Here is a 21,494-nt window from a genome sequence, read left to right as displayed (position 1 = left end):
CCGGCGTCAAGAGACACAGACAAATAATCCTCGAGAGCCTTACGTTCGGGAGCCGACAGAGAGTATAGTCTACCCCGAGGAGGAGTGGTCCCCGGAAGGAGATCAATACTACAATCATACGACCGGTGAGGAGGAAGGGAGTTGGCTCGGGACCGACTGAAGACCGTGCGCAGATCATGATATTCCTCCGGCACTCCTGTCAAATCGCCAGGTTCCTCCTGGGAAGTAGGGACAGAAGAAATGGGAGGGATGGCAGACATTAAACACTTCACATGACAAGAAACGTTCCAGGATAGGATAGAATTACTAGACCAATTAATAGAAGGATTATGACATACTAGCCAGGGATGACCCAAAACAACAGGTGTAAAGGTGAACGGAAAATCAAAAAAGAAATAGTCTCACTGTGGTTACCAGATACTGTGAGGTTAAAGGTAGTGTCTCAAATCTGATACTGGGAAGATGACTACCATCTAAGGCAAACATGGGCGTAGGCTTGTCTAACTGTCTGAAAGGAATGTCATGTTTCCGAACCCATGCTTCGTCCATGAAACAACCCTCAGCCCCAGAGTCAATCAAGGCACTGCATGTAGCACCCGAACCGGTCCAGCGTAGATGGACCGACAAAGTAGTACAGGATTTTGATGGAGAGACCTGAGTAGTTGCGCTCACCAGTAGCCCTCCGCTTACAGATGAGCTCTGGCCTTTTACTGGACATGAATTAACAAAATGTCCATCAAACTCCGCAATAGAGGCACAGGCGGTTGGTGATCCTCCGTTCCCTCTCCTTGATCGAGATGCGAATACCTCCCAGCTGCATGGGCTCAGACTCTGAGCCAGAGGAGGGAGATGGGTGCGATGCGGAGCAGGGAAACACCGTTGATGCGAGCTCTCTTCCACGAGCTTGGTGACGAAGATCTACCCGTCGTTCTATGCGGATGGCGAGAGCAATCAAAGAGTCCACATCTGGAAGGAACCTCCCGGGAGAGAATCTCATCTTTGACCACTGCGTGGAGTCCCTCCAGAAAACGAGCGAGCAGCGCCGGCTCGTTCCAGTCACTAGAGGCAGCAAGAGTGCGAAACTCAATAGAATAATCCGTTATGGACCGTTCACCTTGGCATAGGAAGCCAGGGCCCTAGAAGCCTCCCTACCAAAAACTGAACGGTCAAAAACCCGAATCATCTCCTCTTTAAAGTTCTGGTAATTGTTAGAACAATCAGCCCTTGCCTCCCAGATAGCTGTGCCCCACTCTCGAGCCCGGCCAGTAAGGAGTGAAATGACGTAAGCAACCCGAGCTCTCTCGCTAGAGTATGTGTTGGGTTGGAGAGAGAACACAATATCACACTGGGTGAGAAAGGAGCGGCACTCCGTGGGCTGCCCGGAGTAGCAAGGTGGGTTATTAACCCTAGGTTCCGGAGGCTCGGCAGGCCAGGAAGTAACAGGTGGCACGAGACGAAGACTCTGGAACTGTCCAGAGAGGTCGGAAACCTGAGCGGCCAGGTTCTCCACGGCATGGCGAGCAGCAGACAATTCCTGCTCGTGTCTGCCGAGCATGGCTCCTTGGATCTCTACGGCAGTGTTACGAGCATCTGTAGTCGCTGGGTCCATTCCTTGGTCGGATCCTTCTGTTATGCAGGTGAATGAGGACCCAAAAGCGACTTAGTGAAAACAGAGTTTTTAATCCAGTAAAGTTACTTTACAAACAAAAGGCATAATACTACTCGTAATGACGAGAACAGACTGGAGACTTGATCAAGAACTGCAGGTTGCCTCGGGAAGGCACTTGAACGTAGCAGACTCAGACACCTGCTCACCACGCAGCATCTGAGGGAAACACGACACGACAGGGCAATACATAGACACAGCACGGTGAATAATAGACAAGGATCCGACAGGGCAGGAATGGAAAACAAGGAGAGAAATAGGGACTCTAATCAGGGAAAAGGATCGGGAACAGGTGTGGGAAGACTAAATGATTGATTAGGGGAATAGGAACAGCTGGGAGCAGGAACGGAACGATAGAGAGAAGAGAGAGCGAGAGAGTGAGAGAGGGAGGGGGAGAGAGAGGGATAGAAAGAGGGAAAGAACCTAATAAGACCAGCAGAGGGAAACAAATAGAAGGGGAAGCACAGGGACAAGACATGATAATCAATGACAAAACATGACAGGAATTAACAGAATTCCGGGGGCCATCTCTCGAATGAAGTAACCCTCCCTGTCCTGTCACCCCTGTTTTTGTTCATAGAAGTGAAGATGTATCTGGCTCTTGCTAAGTGATGTGTTCTCGGGGAAAGGGTGGGGTTTCACATGGAAGCTGTTCGTCTGAGCTGTCTTATCGTGGGTGACGTATTCCTGATACAGTACGCCCTACTAGATATGCAGAGAGTGGTAATTTGACTCATGGTTTAGACGGTGAGGATTTTGTTCCAAAATAGAAGAGATATCAGTGCAGGCTCCCATATTGATCGTGGACAGGTCATAGCTCACACTGAAAGGGATGGCTACGTAAACCCATACACTCAATGTGGGATCAGGTGGAGTATAGTAAGGGTTGGCGTTTTGGACTGTGTTCCCGAGCAAAGGAAGTATTGTATAAAAGTGCGAATTAACATTAAGGCGGTCAATACTCAGGACCTCGGGTTATGGTATGTGGGCTTCGACCAGTTAAGTTATAGAGGTGGAGACTGGGTTTGGGGAGTTCTACTTATGGTTGGAGTGGATTCAATATACGGCCAGATCAGTGGCTAAAGAAGAATGTTATGCCTGTGCGAACGCTAAACCCCAGTTAACAACTATCCCTTTTCCACTGAACGGAATTAATTCCCCTAAGGGAATGGCTTGTATGGTAAAGCTGTTCATGAAAGCAGGAATGCCAAATAATGACAGTTGTATTGATTTGCACTATTTATATCCCCAGGAACCAAGTTGGTACAGAGAATATGACCACTGACGAGACCATGTCTGAATTGACAGGCTGGTTGAACTCTAGGGATTTCAACAAAATAAAATGGGCCAGTCCCTGCCGACTGATTGGACTGGTTAGGAATGCATTTTACACTCATACAACACCAAGACATGAAGTTAGCCAAAACGAGAGAGAAGAGATGCTCCATCTGGGTCTTTTAACGACAGAGTATATATTGATAACCTTAGGGTTCCACGAGGTGGGCCGATTGAGTTCAAGGCAAGAAATCAGATACTAGCAGGATTAGAGTCAAGCATTTCCGGGGGTTCTACTCTTACAAGAGCGTGGACTGGATTGATTATAGTTATGATAATCAACAGCGCTTTAGCAGGAATACCAAAGGTGTTATTAAAGGTTTTGTAGAACAGACTGAAGCAACCAGCTGGAAGACCTGACAGAATAGAATTGCATTAGATAAAAGGGGGAAGTGGGCGTGATAATCAGGACCATGTCTTACATCCCGGGGTAACACAGCTCCGGACGAATCAGTGCCCGAAGCCTCAGCTGGTTTGACCACCCTGGCTCACGGGTTGACAGAAAACTCTGGGGTGAATACTTCCCTGACTAATTGGTTTGATAGTACGTTTGGAAAATGGAAAAATGTTATAATCACTGTGTTATGGGCGGCATCCACCATGCATGACTGTTTTAAATTTATGCGGCTGTTGTCTAATTTCCAGGACTCTGGAGAGATCAATGACACTACAGATGGTGCGTTATGGGCCGATTCCAGGTTCTGACCTGTGGAGGACTAAAGGCATGTCTACAGAGGAAGTGGACGAATCCGGATCTGTCATTTGTGGGGAATTTATGTTTGATGAGGCTAGTGTTGAGATGAAGGGGAATTAGATTGTAATTGGTTTCCATGATTAAACTGTGTTTTTTAATGAAGGTCGTGACGAAAATCCGGAAGGAAGAGTTATGATTCTGATGTAGGTTTAAAAACAGTTGGAGTTAAGGTTAGAATTGATTAATGAAATGGAAGAGTTGGATAAACATTTATAATTGATTTGTTGATTATGTGTCTATTCATATGATAATCTGATAAACCTCTATAAAAAGGTTAGTTAAGTTCGTTTATACTTTCATTTTTTATGATTAAATAAAACTAGATGTAGGATTGAATGTATAATATTTGATCAAAGGGAGGATTGTTAGAGGAAATTTTATAGTTTAGATGATTAATTATGTATACATTATTGATTAGAACCATTTATTCTAATACTGTTATGTTATGATTTGAAAAGTATGAGTTTTTGGTTGAGCTGTTACTGAAAATGTAAGCAGAATGAATTAATTGTCTGATGCCTCCTGGGAAATTTAAAGAGGAGGGATAAGATAGTTTTTCAAACAGTTAAGAATGTTTTGGTTGGATTCCATTAGTGGAGAGAAGTATATCTTTTAGACAGGTTGGAATGTAGTTTATGAGGGGAGTAAAACTTCTCTAGGACTGAATACTACCTATTGTAAGGATGGGAGAGGGTGTGAAACTGATGACGTCATTTTATGTTCCCTTTCTTTAAAATGTAATGTTCTTTGTATTTTGGGTCAGTACTCACTTGAATTAAACGCTATTTACCTGGCTTTTAAGACTGGTCTCAATCTACTTAATGCATAATTAATGAACTTACAATTTCATTAATGAATTAGAAATTTAGAATTCCTCTATCACCCCTATATAATGCACAACTTTTTTTTACCAGAGCCCTATCGGGGAATACGGGTGCCATTTGGGATGCACATTGTGTGTGACAAGAGTAACTTTCTGTGAGTGAAGAGGTGTGTGTGCATATGTGAGGACGGCCCTGGCCAACACTGAGAGCAGTTTCACGCTACTGAGAGTGCACTTCACTGCACACTCAACCGTGGTGGTGGTCCTCTTCAGACCTGATTGTTTTTTCTACTGAGACCACCAGAACCAAGCACAAACCTGATTGTCTCAACAGAAAAAAACAGATCTTACCATACAAACTGATACAGACACATGCAGTGACAGACACATACATGTAGGATATATGCACACATGCCAGCATGCACACACATAGAGTGGGGCAAAAAAGTATTTAGTCAGCCACCCACTTAAAAATATGAGAGAGGCCTGTAATTTTCATCATAGGTACACTTCAAATATGACAGACAAAATGAGAAAAAAAATCCAGAAAATCACATTGTAGGATTTTTAATGAATTTACTTGCAAATTATGTTGGAAAATAAGTATTTGGTCACCTACAAACAAGCAAGATTTCTGGCTCTCACAGACCTGTAACTTCATCATTAAGAGGCTCCTCTGTCCTTCACTCGTACCTGTATTAATGGCACCTGTTTGAACTTGTTATCAGTATAAAAGACACCTGTCCACAACCTCACAGAGTCACACTCCAAACTCCACTATGGCCAAGACCAAAGAGCTGTCAAATGACACCAGAAACAGAATTGTAGACCTGCACCAGGCTGGGAAGACTGAATCTGCAATAGGTAAGCAGCTTGGTTTGAAGAATCAACTGTCGGAGCAATTATTAGGAAATGGAAGACATACAAGACCACTGATAATCTCCCTCGATCTGGGGCGTGTGGTCAAAATGATTACAAAAATCCCAGAACCACACGGGGGGGGGACCTAGTGAAGGACCTGCAGAGAGCTGGGACCAAAGTAACAAAGCCTATCATCAGTAACACACTACGCCGCCAGGGACTCAAAGTCTGCAGTGCCAGACATGTCCCCCTGCTTAAGCCAGTACATGTCCAGGCCCGTCTGAAGTTTGCTAGAGAGCATTTGGATGATCCAGAAGAAGATTTGGAGAATGTCATATGGTCAGATGAAACCAAAATATAACTTTTTGGCAAAAACTCAACTCGTCGTGTTTGGAGGACAAAGAATGCCGAGTTGCATCCAAAAAACACCATACCTACTTTGAAGCATGGGGGTGGAAACATCATGCTTTGGGGCTGTTTTTCTGCAAAGGGTCCAGGACGACTGATCCGTGTAAAGGAAAGAATGAATGGGGCCATGTATCGTGAGATTTTGAGTGAAAACCTTCTTCCATCAGCAAGGGCATTGAAGATGAAACGTGGCTGGGTCTTTCAGCATGACAATGTTCCCAAACACACCGCCTGGTCAACAAAGGAGTTGCTTCGTAAGAAGCATTTCAAGGTCCTGGAGTGGCCTAGCCAGTCTCCAGATCTCAACCCCATAGAAAATCTTTGGAGGGAGTTGAAAGTCTGTGTTGCCCAGCAACAGCCCCAAAACATCACTGTTCTGTCATTCCCCAAAAGGGTATATAACAAAGTATTGAGTTAAACTTTTGTTATTGACCAAATACTTATTTTTCACCATAATGTGCAAATAAATTCATAAAAAATCCAACAATGTGATTTTCAGGATTTTTTTTTTCATTTTGTCTGTCATAGTTGAAGTGTACCTATGATGAAAATTACAGGCCTCTCTCATCTTTTTAAGTGGGAGAACTTGCACAATTGGTGGCTGACTATTTGCCCCACTGTAGGATACATGCCCGCACACACACTTGCACAAACTCACACACGCACGCACGCACACAAACACACACACAGGTTTAAATTAGAGTCAGAATGGAGAGAAAGACATGCAGATTTTCACGAACCGTGTCTTTAGAGTGGCCCATTAGGAAGAAATAGGGGGAACTTAGCGTGTCACTTTTCATGCACATGGAGAGGTTGGAAGGTACCATTCCTAAGGGAAGGGGAGAAAAAGCCTATACCAATCATTAGCGTTAAAGCAGGGGTTAAAAATAGACCCTTTCACAACTGTTAGCTCACAAAGTATAGTTTGATATGCAGAAAGCATTGGCAGAAGACTGGGCATGGGTTATACTTGAGAGAAATACAGAGGACAGAAGAATATTGACAAAAGATCAGACATAAAGTAGATGCTGTTTGAATGTCGGGTTATGGAAGCAGATTGAATTAGCTAAAGCTTTTGTTGTATCAGTTAATATGTCTTTACTTTCTATCTCTTTTTGATTTTTATTTTGTTTATACCTTCCGGAAACCTGTCTCACCCACTGTGATACGGAATCGCGATTACTTTTAATTTTATTTTTATGACTCACTCAAGAACCTCCAGATGCTAACCAGCTAACTAGCTACAAGCTATCTAGTCATTGTTAGTTTCTTTTTAAACCTGGATAACACTCACCAGTCCAGCTTCCCTGCCCATCCACCGCTTCCCCCTGGACACTGATCTCTTGGCTACATAGCTGACGCACACTAGACTGTCCATTAATCACGGTACTCCTTTCTGCTTGTTTGTTTTATCTGTCGGCCCAGTTGCCTAGTCAACGCCATTTTACCTGCTGTTTGTTGTGCTAGCTGATTAGCCTCGCCTACTGTTTTTAGCTAGCTTTCCCAATTCAACACCTGTGATTACTGTATGCCTCGCTGTATGTCTCTCTCAAATGTCAATATGCCTTGTATACTGTTGTTCAGGTTAGTTATCATAGCTTTAGTTCACAATGGAGCCCCTAGATCCACTCTGCATACCCCTGTTACCTCCTTTGTCCCACCTCCCACACATGCGGTGACCTCACCCATTACAACCAGCATGTCCAGAGATGCAACCTCTCTCATCATCACCCAGTGCCTGGGCTTACCTCCGCTGTACCCGCACCCCACCATACCCCTGTCTGCGCATTATGCCCTGAATATCTTCTACCATGCCCAGAAACCTGCTCCTCTTATCCTCTGCCCCCAACGCTCTAGGCGACCAGTTTTGATAGCCTTTAGCCGCACCCTCATACTACTCCTTCTCTGTTCCGCGGGTGATGTGGAGGTAAACCCAGGCCCTGTATGTCCCCAGGTACCCTCATTTGTTGACTTCTGTGATCGAAAAAGCCTTGGTTTTATGCATGTCAACATCAGAAGCCTCCTCCCTAAGTTTGTTTTACTCACTGCTTTAGCACACTCTGCTAACCCTGATGTCCTTGCCGTGTCTGAATCCGCAGTCAAACGACCACCCCTCATCACTGTCAAACGCTCCCTAAAACACTTCTGTGAGCAGGCCTTTCTAATCGACCTGGCCCGGGTATCCTGGAAGGACATTGACCTCATCCCGTCAGTTGAGGATGCCTGGTCATTCTTTAAAAGTAACTTCCTCACCATTTTAGATAAGCATGCTCCGTTCAAAAAATGCAGAACCAAGAACAGATACAGCCCTTGGTTCACTCCAGACCTGACTGCCCTCGACCAGCACAAAAACATCCTGTGGCGGACTGCAATAGCATCGAATAGCACCCGTGATATGCAACTGTTCAGGGAAGTCAGGAACCAATACACGCAGTCAGTCAGGAAAGCTAAGGCCAGCTTCTTCAGGCAGAAGTTTGCATCCTGTAGCTCCAACTCCAAAAAGTTCTGGGACACTGTGAAGTCCAAGGAGAACAAGAGCACCTCCTCCCAGCTGCCCACTGCACTGAGGCTAGGTAACACGGTCTCCACCGATAAATGCATGATTATCGAAAATTTCAATAAGCACTTCTCAACGGCTGGCCATGCCTTCCGCTTGGCTACTCCAACCTCGGCCAACAGCTCTGCCCCCCCCGCAGCTCCTCGCCCAAGCCTCTCCAGGTTCTCCTTTACCCAAATCCAGATAGCAGATGTTCTGAAAGAGCTGCAAAACCTGGACCCGTACAAATCAGCTGGGCTTGACAATCTGGACCCTCTATTTCTGAAACTATCTGCCGCCATTGTCGCAACCCCTATTACCAGCCTGTTCAACCTCTCTTTCATATCGTCTGAGATCCCCAAGGATTGGAAATCTGCCGCAGTCATCCCCCTCTTCAAAGGGGGAGACACCCTGGACCCAAACTGTTATAGACCTATATCCATCCTGCCCTGTCTATCTAAGGTCTTCGAAAGCCAAGTCAACAAACAGGTCACTGACCATCTCGAATCCCACCGTACATTCTCCGCTGTGCAATCTGGTTTCCGAGCCGGTCACGGGTGCACCTCAGCTACACTCAAGGTACTAAACGATATCATAACCGCCATCGATAAAAGACAGTACTGTGCAGCCGTCTTCATCGACCTCGCCAAGGCTTTCGACTCTGTCAATCACCATATTCTTATCGGCAGACTCAATAGCCTCGGTTTTTCAGATGACTGCCTTGCCTGGTTCACCAATTACTTTGCAGACAGAGTTCAGTGTGTCAAATCGGAGGGCATGCTGTCCGGTCCTCTGGCAGTCTCTGTGGGGGTGCCACAGGGTTCAATTCTCGGGCCGACTCTTTTCTCTGTATATATCAATGATGTTGCTCTTGCTGCGGGCGATTCCCTGATCCACCTCTACGCAGACGACACCATTCTATATACTTTTGGCCCGTCATTGGACACTGTGCTATCTAATCTCCAAACGAGCTTCAATGCCATACAGCACTCCTTCCGTGGCCTCCAACTGCTCTTAAATGCGAGTAAAACCAAATGCATGCTTTTCAACCGATCGCTGCTTGCACCCGCATGCCCGACTAGCATCACCACCCTGGATGGTTCCGACCTTGAATATGTGGACACCTATAAGTACCTAGGTGTCTGGCTAGACTGCAAACTCTCCTTCCAGACTCACATCAAACATCTCCAATCGAAAATCAAATCAAGAGTCGGCTTTCTATTCCGCAACAAAGCCTCCTTCACTCATGCCGCCAAGCTTACCCTAGTAAAACTGACTATCCTACCGATCCTCGACTTCGGCGATGTCATCTACAAAATGGCTTCCAACACTCTACTCAGCAAACTGGATGCAGTCTATCACAGTGCCATCCGTTTTGTCACTAAAGCACCTTATACCACCCACCACTGCGACTTGTATGCTCTAGTCGGCTGGCCCTCACTACATATTCGTCGCCAGACCCACTGGCTCCAGGTCATCTACAAGTCCATGCTAGGTAAAGCTCCGCCTTATCTCAGTTCACTGGTCACGATGGCAACACCCATCCGCAGCACGCGCTCCAGCAGGTGTATCTCACTGATCATCCCTAAAGCCAACACCTCATTTGGCCGCCTTTCGTTCCAGTACTCTGCTGCCTGTGACTGGAACGAACTGCAAAAATCGCTGAAGTTGGAGACTTTTATCTCCCTCACCAACTTCAAACATCAGCTATCCGAGCAGCTAACCGATCGCTGCAGCTGTACATAGTCTATTGGTAAATAGCCCATCCATTTTCACCTACCTCATCCCCATACTGTTTTTATACTGTTTTTTATTTATTTACTTTTCTGCTCTTTTGCACACCAATATCTCTACCTGTACATGACCATCTGATCATTTATCACTCCAGTGTTAATCTGCAAAATTGTATTAGTCGCCTACTTCCTCATGCCTTTTGCACACATTGTATATAGACTGCCCATTTTTTTCCTACTGTGTTATTGACTTGTTAATTGTTTACTCCATGTGTAACTCTGTGTTGTCTGTTCACACTGCTATGCTTTATTTTGGCCAGGTCGCAGTTGCAAATGAGAACTTGTTCTCAACTAGCCTACCTGGTTAAATAAAGGTGAAATAAAATTAAAATTAAAATTTCAGGTTCCACAGGGCAGCAGCAGTAAGAGCAGGTAGTTGTAAAAAATGTGAGGTATTATCTGCTGTTAATAGCAAACATCACGGTTAGGGCTGTGGAGGTCATACATTTTGTCAGCCAGTAACTGTCTTGCAAATAACTGCTGGTCTCACGGTAATTGACCACTAATTAACATAAACACTTTTAGCATCTCTGGGCTTCCACACATAACCTACAAGCCACTGATGAAGACCGTTTGGAAAATCTACATTTGAAAAAGTTTCACAAATGCATTTAATATAGCCAACACCATCACAGTAAATTATATATTTTAAGCAGGTCTAAAGAAACATGATTTGAAGAAAATGTAGCCTATTTCAGAAGAACAGACTAGCATATTCTGAGTTGTCCTTATCTTAGGCCCTGATCTGGCTATGACATATAGCTGTGGTTTCAGGGCCTAACATTTAGCAGATAAGATTTGCTTATAATTCCCGTAGCATTACTTATATTATTTTATAGTAAGAAGAATAAAACTGAAAATAGCTGGATAAAATAGAAGGGATATATTTTTTAAATGATTTCCGATGGAGTGCGCACATGCGGCTATTCTGTGTTGAGAAGTTAACAAAGTGATAATTTGAAACAGTTTCTCCTATATGCTTAATTCAGAGTTATTTATGCAACTGTATGTCACACTCTGACCATTATTTGCGTTGTTTGTTTCTATGTTTTGTTTGGTCGGGGTGTGTGTGCTCTGCTCTGCTTCTTGTGCAGGCTGCACACACTTCATCTGTCTATCGTTCACAATTTGACAAGCACTTGATAATATTCTCAGCCATCAGACTTTTCTCAATTTAATCTTGTCTTTCCATATACTAAATAATGTGTGAAATTAGTTTTGATTTAGAATGGGCCATTTTCATGCACCTGTTAAAGACCATCTATAATGCACTTAAATAGCGAAGGGAGGACTCTTTTCCCAGGGTTCATTTTCATGCCAGCTAGGTAGGCTACTCCGGTTGTAAAGTGAAGCAATGTGATTAAAATTAGGAAAAGTTGAGAAATAAACATAGTAGGGCTAGCCTACACAAAGCTTATGGGATCCTCCTCTTTGAAATAGAGGCCACCAAAACAGTTTTCTCATGCATTTGCATAGCATAGCCTATTAAAATGTTGCGTAACATGGGCTTAAAGGAACACTTATTCTATGCATCAACCAGCTATGAGGAGCTGGCTCTCCCTGCGCAAGAGCTAATCCTCTTCTACTCAAACTCTGAATGCAGGGCTCTCATGATGTGTTCGATCTGATTTTTGATGGCATTTGCATTGAGGGACAATAGAGCGCTGAGTTCCAGGCCATTAGCGACTGACTGTTACAGTTTTTCTCAATTGCTAAAACACTAAAACCCATTGGCTGAACAAAGTTCTCAGTAGCCTGGACTCATTTAGCTAATTATGCAGTCAGGAGAGAACAAGTATTACACTGCCGATTTTGCAGGTTTTCCTACTTACAAAGCATGTAGAGGTCTGTCATTTTTATCATAGGTACACTTCAACTGTGAGAGACAGTTTTACACTTCATATATTCACTTTGTATGTTGTCTACCTCACTTGCTTTGGCAATGTTAACACGTTTCCCATGCCAATAAAGCCCTTGAATTGAATTGTATTGACAGAATCTAAAACAAAAATCCAGAAAATCACATTGTATGATTTTTGAGTAATCAATTTGCATTTTATTGCATGACATAAGTATTTGATACATCAGAAAAGCAGAACTTGTTATGCAGGTGAATGAGGACCCAAAAGCGACTTGGCGAAAAACAGAGTCTTTATTCCAGCAAAGGAAAAAGGCAATACTCCTAGACAAATCAGAGCAGAAAACAAAACAAAAAAACTAATTCCACTCGTAGTGACGAGGACAGACTGGAGACTCGACCATAAACTGTAGGTTGCCTCGGGAAGGCACCGACCGTAGCAGACTCAGATACCTGCTCACACGCAGCATCTGAGGGAAACAAGACACAGCACGGCGAACAATATACAAGGATCCGACAGGACAGAAACGGAAGACAAGGGGAGAAATAGGGACTCTAATCAGAGGGCAAGATACGGAACAGGTGTGAAAAGATTAGATGATTGATTAGGGGAATAGGAACAGCTGGGAGCAGGAACGGAACGATAGAGAGAAGAGAGAGAGGGAGAGAGAGAGAAAAAAGGGAACGAACCTAAAAAGACCAGCAGGGGGAAAACGAACAGAAGGGAAAGCAAAATGACAAGACAATATAAGACAAAACATGACAGAACTTAATATTTGGTACAGAAACCTTTGTTTGCAATTACAGAGATCATACGTTTCCTGTAGTTCTTGACAAGGTTTGCACACACTGCAGCAGGGATTTTGGCCCACTCCTCCATACAGACCATCTCCAGATCCTTCAGGTTTCGGGCCTGTCGCTGGGCAATACAGACTTTCAGCTCCCTCCAAAGATTTTCTATTGGGTTCAGGTCTGGAGACTGGCTAGGCCACTCCAGGACCTTGAGATGCTTCTTACGGAGCTACTCCTTAGTTGCCCTGGCTGTGTGTTTCAGGTCGTTGTCATGCTGGAAGACCCAGCCACAACCCATCTTCAATGCTCTTACTGAGGGAAGGAGGTTGTTGGCCAAGATCTTGCGATACATGGCCCCATCCATCCTCCCCTCAATACGGTGCAGTCGTCCTGTCCCCTTTGCAGAAAAGCATCCCCAAAGAATGATGTTTCCAACTCCATGCTTCATGTTTGGGATGGTGTTCTTAGGGTTGTACTCATCCTTCTTCTTCCTCCAAACACGGCGAGTGGAGTTTAGACCAAAAAGCTCTATTTTCGTCTCATCAGACCACATTACCTTCTCCCATTCCTCCTCTGGGTCATCCAGATGGTTATTGGCAAACTTCAGATGGGCCTGGACATGCGCTGGCTTGAGCAGGGGGACCTTGCATGCGCTGCAGGATTTTAATCCATGACGGCGTAGTGTGTTACTAATGGTTTTCTTTTCTTGCCTATTGTCCTGGAGCCCATCCCAGCCTTGTGCAGGTCTACAATTGTATCCCTGATGTCCTTACACAGCTCTCTGGTCTTGGCCATTGTGGAGAGGATGGAGTCTGTTTGATTGAGTGTGTGGACAGGCGTCTTTTATACAGGTAACGATTTCAAACAGGTGCAGTTAAAACAGGTAATGAGTGGAGAACAGGAGTGTTTCGTAAAGAAAAACGAACAGGTCTGTGAGAGCCGGAATTCTTACTGGTTGGTAGGTGATTGGATACTTGTGATTTTCTGGATTTCCCGTCTCTCACAGTTGATGTGTACCTATGATAAAAATTACAGACCTCTACATGCTTTGTAGGTAGGAAAACCTGCAAAATTGGCAGTGTATCAAATACTTGTTCTCCCCACTGTAACACCCAGCACCGTCTAAGATTAATTGCCAATGTAAGATATATTTTATTTGAGCAGCAGGTTCAAGAGCAGCAGGGTCAAGAGCTAAATGAGAATCCCATTCCCACCTATGTGATAGTGTGGGACAATGTCAGTTTCCACCGAGCTGCTCAGGTAAGGGAATGGTTTAACATCAATGGGCAGTTTATGAACTTGTACCTCCCTCCATACTCGCCTTTCCTGAATCCGATTGAGGAGTTTTTCTCCTCTTGGAGATGGAAAGTGTATGATAGACAACCCTACACCAGAGTAAATCTGCTGCAAGCCATGGATTTAGCCTGTGGTGATATAGGTGAGGAATCATGTCAGGGCTGGATACGGCACACAAGAGGCTTCTTCCCCCGTTGCCTCAGGAGGGACAATATTGCTTGTGATGTCGATGAAGTGCTCTGGCCTGACCCAGCCCAAAGACAAGAAGAAGCACATTGATCACATGTTTACTCTTTTGATTGTTGTCCCTTTTAGTATTGTATACTGTAGTACAGTGCATTGTAGGCTGTATACTGTACAATGGACAAATTGTATGGCCTTGAACATTGTGCTTTCCATTTATTAACAGTACTGACTGCTCAATAGATTTTGACTGGTTGCAGGTTCATATCAACAACGCACAATAATTACAGTATCACAGAGACAAAGGACAAGTTTGTGAGATGCAGGGTACAGTACTGTAAAAATAGGGGTACAAGGAGGAGGAAGAACAAAAAACTAAATTGCAAAGAGCCAAGCAGAGTTGTAATTTCTGATACAATTAGAGCTACTATGATAGAACATGTTTTCGTTCATCAAAAGACAATGACGGAAAAATCTGAATATTTTTTAAGATTAAAAATGTACTTCTCCCTGAGAATCGTATGTTTTGACCAATGTGTTTTCTATTTTTCGGTGTATCGTTTACTGACTGCTTTAGAGTGTATATAATTTTGATCTCTTTGTTTATGATTTGAGAGCAATGTTTGATTTTGAACACAGGTAAAACTGTTTTGAGGCGAATATTTCATTTTGCGAGAGGAGTCAGAGGTTATGTAAATAGTGGTTGAAGATGAGGTTTTGTGTTTAATGTTTTCAGGAAATGGAGCAAGGTTTCATAAATTGTGTTTTAGCAATTGAGAAAAACTGTAACACATTTGGTAGGCTATTAATGACCATCAGCTGCATCCGAGCACAGTTTTGGAGAAGTCTAGTTACTGTGACTCACCATTCAAGAAAAATTTGACTGCTGTCATGACTCGTGACTGTGCCGTAACAGCCCTAATCATGGTTGTAACATTTGCAGTGATGTGTGAGTGAGTGAGTGAGTGAGTGAGAGAGAGAGAGAGAGAGAGAGAGAGAGAGAGAGAGAGAGAGAGAGAGAGAGAGAGAGAGAGAGAGAGAGAGAGAGGAAGAGAGAGAGAGAGAGAGAGAGAGAGAGAGAGAGAGAGAGAGAGAGAGAGAGAGAGAGAGAGAGAGAGAGAGAGAGAGAGAGAGAGAGAGAGAACAATAATTAAATTAAATAACGAGAGCAAAAAACAGACAGTCACCCAGAAACAAAAAGATGAAAAATGTAATTAAAGAGAGAGATAAATTGATAGAGCAAGAGAAGGAAAGCGCGAGAAAGAGAAATAAATATGGGAGGTGTGTTTGTTGGATACCCACCATACTCAGGCACCTGTCCTGTGCCTCTCTTCAGCAGCAGTCTCACCCACCTCCCCCCTGCCTTGATCAGCTCGATGGCCCGGGCGTGAGTCATGTCTCGGGTACTATCCCCATTTATCTCAATGATTTGATCCCCCACCTGAGAGAGAGAGCGAGAGATAGAGGGGAGAGGCAGTGAGATAGATTGAGAGAGACAGAGAGAGAGAGAGGGGGAGAGTGGGGGAGAGATAGAAATAGAGAGAGGGAGAGTTAGAGAGGAGAGAAAAAGTGATTAAAAAGAGAAAGTAAGGATGGGACAGGATGAGCATAGAGAGGTCATACTGTATGAAGTACTGCATCACTATTGAGATGGAAAATAATGTGGCTGCATTGCAGACAGGACAAGAAGTGATGTCACTTACCCTCATTCTGCCATTGCGGATGGCCGGCCCATCCTCGGCGAGCCGCAGCACAAACAGATCCATCTTGTACTCCCGCCCCCCACGGATACTGAAGCCAAAACCCTTCACACTCTTCTCCAGCTCTACCGTGAAGTAGTCAAAGTCCTGTGCACAACACACAACCAATAACCAACATTCATTAAAGCCAATACATAGCCAACCAATAACCTGTCTGTAGTCTGGGATGTGTAGTTTTACTTGTCTGTAATATGGGATTCTGGGGTGTGTTGTCTTACCTGTGGTGTGTAGTAGGGGATACTCGGATCGGCACTGGTCTGAAGTCTGGGGTGAATCCCTAAATGCAACTGTCCACTTTTGTCTGTTAAAGGGGATTCTGGGATTTATAGTCTTAACATTGATGTGTAGTAGTCTTATCTGTGGTCTGAAGTATGGGGGAACTGTGCCAGTGGAAGCTGTGCAGTTTTTGTGTGTTGTTTGTACTATGGAATTCTGTGCTAATTCTGGGCTATGGTATGGTGTGTACTGTAGTAGGGAAGTCTGGGATATTCAGTCTTACCTGTGGTCGGAAGTCTGGGGGAAACTGTGCAGCGAGTGATGTCGAGTGCTGTCTGTAGTCGATGAGGGGAGGAGGGTGCCGGTAGTCCAGTGTGGGCGGGTGCCGGTAATCAGTCACTGGAGGGTGCCGGTAGTCGACGGGGGGCTGCCGGTAGTCGGTGAACGGAGGCTGGCAGATGTCTGGTTTCACATCCTGCCTGGCTTTCACCTCTGACCTGTGGACAACAGACAGAGGGTTGAGTGTTTATGTCCCAAATGGCACCGTACTCCCTTTGTAGTGCACACACAAACACACACAAAAACCCTTCAAACTTTAATCCTCTATCTAACCCTGGGAGTTAGAGCCAGAAACTGTGGGACTCTAGCTCTTTCAATTAGGCACCCTTCCCTTGGCCTTAGTTTCCACATTACTAAAGACCTATCATGGTCCAAACACATCAATACAGTCGTGAAGAGGGCACGACAACGTTTCTTCGCCCAGGAGGCTGAGAAGATTTGGCATGGGCACTCAGATCCTCAAAAGGTTCTACAGCTGCACCATTGAGACCATCATGACTGGCTGCATCACTGCTTAGTATGGCAACTGCTTGGCATCTGACCGTATGGACCTACAGAGGGTGGTGCGTACGGCCCAGTACTTCACTGGGCCCGAACTCCCTGCCATCCAGGACCTTAATACCAGACCATGTCAGAGGAATGCCCTAAAAATGGTGAAAGACTCCAGTCCCCCCAAGTCAGAGACTGTTCTCTCTGCTACCGCATGGCAAGCGATACCGGAACACAATCTGAGATCAAAAGGCTCCTGAACAGCTTCTACCTAAGACTGGCTACCTGGACTATTTGCATTGATCCCCTTTTTTTGCACTTGCAATGGCTCAATGCGTACTCACTGGAATCTACCCACACACTCACACATACTACATTGACACTCCAACACAAACAAACACACAAACATACGCTAACACAAAACACACACGCATATTGACGCCACACACACATGCACGCACGCACGCATGCACACACACACACACACACACACATATATATATAGACACACTTTAACATACATTGCTCGTACTCTGTTAATTGTCCTGATTGTCTAGTCACTTTTTACCCCTAACTACATGTATATATTACCTCAATGACCTCCTACCCCTGCACATTGACTCGGTACTGGTACTCCTCGTATATAGCCTTGTTATTGTTATTTTATTGTATTACAATTTCCTATTTTTATTTAGCACATTTTCTTTACTTTTTAACTCTGCATTGTTGGGAAAGGGCTCATAAGTAAGCAATTCATGATGAAAGTCTGCACCTGTTATATTTGGCGCAAATACAATTTGATTTAGCATGCCACTGCTAGCTGCTATTGTCTATACAGCCATACTGTGTACTATGCTAGCCCCACTAGCCAATGCTAGTAGCTCTACTGTGTAGTAACCCATTGACTTTGGCCTACTAGCCTAGCATGCTAACTGTTAATGCTAGTCGGCCTGGTTCCTATTTTGTGTTAGGTTAGCCTAGCCCCTGTACATAGCCCCTGTTAGCCCTTTGTTAATATCTTATCGCTGTATATATGCCATTACCCTCTTTGTGGGCTATACTCTGCCTTGTCTCAGGATGGTAAGTTGATGGTTGAAGATATCCCTCTAGTGGTGTGGGGGCTGTGCTTTGGCAAAGTGGGTGGGGTTATATCCTTCCTGTTTGGCCCTGTCCGGGGGTGTCCTCGGATGGGGCCACAGTGTCTCCTGAACCCTCCTGTCTCAGCCTCCAGTATTTATGCTGCAGTAGTTTATGTGTCGGGGGGCTAGGGTCAGTTTGTTATATCTGGAGTACTTCTCCTGTCCTATTCGGTGTCCTGTGTGAATCTAAGTGTGCGTTCTCTAATTCTCTCCGTCTCTCTTTCTTTCTCTCTCTCGGAGGACCTGAGCCCTAGGACCATGCCCCAGGACTATCTGACATGATGACTCCTTGCTGTCCCCAGTCCACCTGGCCATGCTGCTGCTCCAGTTTCAACTGGCCTGGGCCCTAGGACCATGTCCCAGGACTACCTGACATGATGACTCCTTGCTGTCCCCAGTCCACCTGACTGTGCTGCTGCTCCAGTTTCAAATGTTCTGCCTTATTATTATTCGACCATGCTGGTCAATTATGAACATTTGAACATCTTGGCCATGTTCTGTTATAATCTCCACCCGGCACAGCCAGAAGAGGACTGGCCACCCCACATATGCTCTCTCTAATTCTCTCTTTCTTTCTCTCTCTCGGAGGACCTGAGCCCTAGGACCGTGCCCCAGGACTACCTGACATGATGACTCCTTGCTGTCCCCAGTCCACCTGACTGTGCTGCTGCTCCAGTTTCAACTGTTCTGCCCTATTATTATTCGACCATGCTGGTCATTTATGAACATTTGAACATCTTGGCCATGTCCTGTTATAATCTCTACCCGGCACAGCCAGAAGAGGACTGGCCACCCCACATAGCCTGGTTCCTCTCTAGGTTTCTTCCTAGGTTTTGGCCTTTCTAGGGAGTTTTTCCTAGCCACCGTGCTTTTACACCTGCATTGCTTGCTGTTTGGGGTTTTAGGCTGGGTTTCTGTACAGCACTTTGAAATATCAGCTGATGTACGAAGGGCTATATAAATAAATTTGATTTGATTTGATTTGATATTGCTGCCTATGTTGCTACCATAGCATTACTATTCCTATAGCCTTACTGCTATCCAGGAACTCTACACAAGGCGGTGTCAAAGACCCCAGCCACCCCAGTTATAGACTGTTCTCTCTACTACCGCATGGCAAGCGGTACCGGAGTGCCAAGTCTAGGCCAAAAAGGCTTCTCAACAGTTTTACCCCCAAGCCATAAGATTCCTGAACAGGTAATTAAATGGCTACCTGGACTATTTGCATTGTGTGCCCCCCCAACCCCTCTTTTACACTGATGCTACTCTCTGTTTATCATATATGCATAGTCACTTTAACTATACATTCATGTACATACTACCTAAATTGGCCCGACCAACCAGCGCTCCCGCACATTGGCTACCCGGGCTATCTGCATTGTGTCCCGCCACCCACTCTCTTCATTATATATGCATAGTCAAATTAACCATATCTACATGCACATACATACCTCAATGAGCCTGACTAACCGGTGTCTGTATAACGCCTCGCTACTGTTATTTTCAACTGTTTTTACTGTTGTTTTATTTCTTTACTTACCTATTGTTCACCTAATACATTTTTTGCACTATTGGTTCGAGCTTGTAAGTAAGCATTTCACTTTAAGGTCTACATCTGTTTTATTCGGCGCACGTAACAAATACACTTTGATTTGATATAACATATTGTAATACACTGTGTATTTCTGTCTCGGTTTAAGAAACCACTTATACTATTCATATTCAATCTCCTTCTTGTACTGCCTTCTCTGTCCGGTGTGGTGTGGCAATAAATGTATGAGCTGTGTAAGTCGCTCTGGATAAGAGCGTCTGCTAAATGACTTAAATGTAATATTAAATGTCTGTGCATCTGTCTCCTGCTGGTCATTTCCGTCCTGTACCTATACTAAACCGGCACCTCTGTCAGAGACCATCACCAGTTGGTGGCACTCTTTTTCACACACACTCACCATTGCCAAGGCCAGCAGCAAGAACCGGATAACTTTCCTTCCTTAAACAGTCCTGTTTTACTCAGTCATCACACACACACACACACACACACACACACACACACACACACACACACACACACACACACACACACACACACACACACACACACACACACACACACACACACACACACACACACACACACACACACACACACACACACACACACACACACACACACACACACACACACACACACACACTGTAAATGTATACAAACATCCACAATGCCGCCCACCCCACACACATGTACACACACAACCAAAATCCACCCTCACCCAATCCGTCATGCACACACACACAAAACACCATGTCCAAAGTGCATCCAGAGAAGCATCCTAATAACTGTATTTGTAACTTCTGACAATAATGACTCTCATTGACAGATAGGGTCAAGCATTCCTCTCTCTCTACATACCTTCCATCGTGGAGGTAGATTGGGGGAGGGTGACTGGGCGGCTGGGCGACCGGGCTCTGCTGGGCCCCTGGCGGGTTGGGCTGGGCGGCTGCTCCTGGGGCCGGCTGGGTGTCTACTGCTAGTACTTGGCCTGGCTGGGCTGTTGGTGGTGCTGGGCCTGCCTGGGAGGCTTCTTGGCTGGGCTCGGTGGCTACAGGGCTGGGCTGTGCCTGGGGGCTGTGTTTCTGGGTCATGGGGCTCTGCTTCTCTGAGCTGGGCCCTGAGTTGGGATCTGAGATGGAGAAATTGAGTTTTCATGGTAACAACAGATATGCTTCGTAGTAGTAATGGAGAGGTTTCATAGCAACAATTGACACAAAACAACACTGTGTGCCCTGAGACAGTGGGAACAGGAGAAATCTAATTGAAAACGAATTGAAAAATTAACATGATGTAATAAGAAAAGGAAATGTAAGAAATGTCACTTTAGTCCCCAAAGATGTAGGCGCTGTTATCTCTCTCTTGCCATTCTTATATATTTATATCTCTCACTTTTCCTCTCTTTTTATTTTCCCTTTCCATCGACCCCTAACAGACATTATAAACTGGGTGGTTAGAGCCCTGAATGCTGATTGGCTGACAGCCATGGTATGACAAAACATTTATTTTTACTGCTCTAATTATGTTGGTAACCATTTTATTATGGCAATAAGGCACCTCGTGGGTTTGAGGTATATGGCCAATATACCACGTCTATGGGCTGTGTCCAGGCACTCCGTGGTGTGTTGTGCATAAGAACAACCCTTAGTCGTGGTATATTGGCCATATACCACACCTACTCGTACCTTATTGCTTAA

At 44.8% G+C, this 21,494-nt stretch overlaps 1 protein-coding gene across 1 annotated transcript in view; it reads right to left on the bottom strand.

Moving 5' to 3' along the window:
* Positions 1-21,494, bottom strand: part of LOC124045809 (membrane-associated guanylate kinase, WW and PDZ domain-containing protein 2-like) — a 64,414-nt gene that overhangs the window by 18,988 nt on the left and 23,932 nt on the right. Inside the window, exons 3-7 of the mRNA XM_046365512.1 lie at positions 20,659-20,929; positions 16,565-16,778; positions 16,009-16,152; positions 15,608-15,746; positions 6,588-6,676 (exon numbers count right to left, since the gene is read on the bottom strand). Coding sequence (XP_046221468.1) covers positions 6,588-6,676; positions 15,608-15,746; positions 16,009-16,152; positions 16,565-16,778; positions 20,659-20,929 — 857 coding nt within the window. The remainder of the gene's footprint in view (positions 1-6,587; positions 6,677-15,607; positions 15,747-16,008; positions 16,153-16,564; positions 16,779-20,658; positions 20,930-21,494) is intronic.

This window comes from Oncorhynchus gorbuscha, linkage group LG01 (genome assembly GCF_021184085.1).
Source record: "Oncorhynchus gorbuscha isolate QuinsamMale2020 ecotype Even-year linkage group LG01, OgorEven_v1.0, whole genome shotgun sequence".
Lineage (NCBI taxonomy): Eukaryota > Metazoa > Chordata > Actinopteri > Salmoniformes > Salmonidae > Oncorhynchus > Oncorhynchus gorbuscha.
The sequence above is the reverse complement of the archived record's forward strand: the minus strand, read 5'-3'. Positions and strand labels throughout refer to the sequence as shown.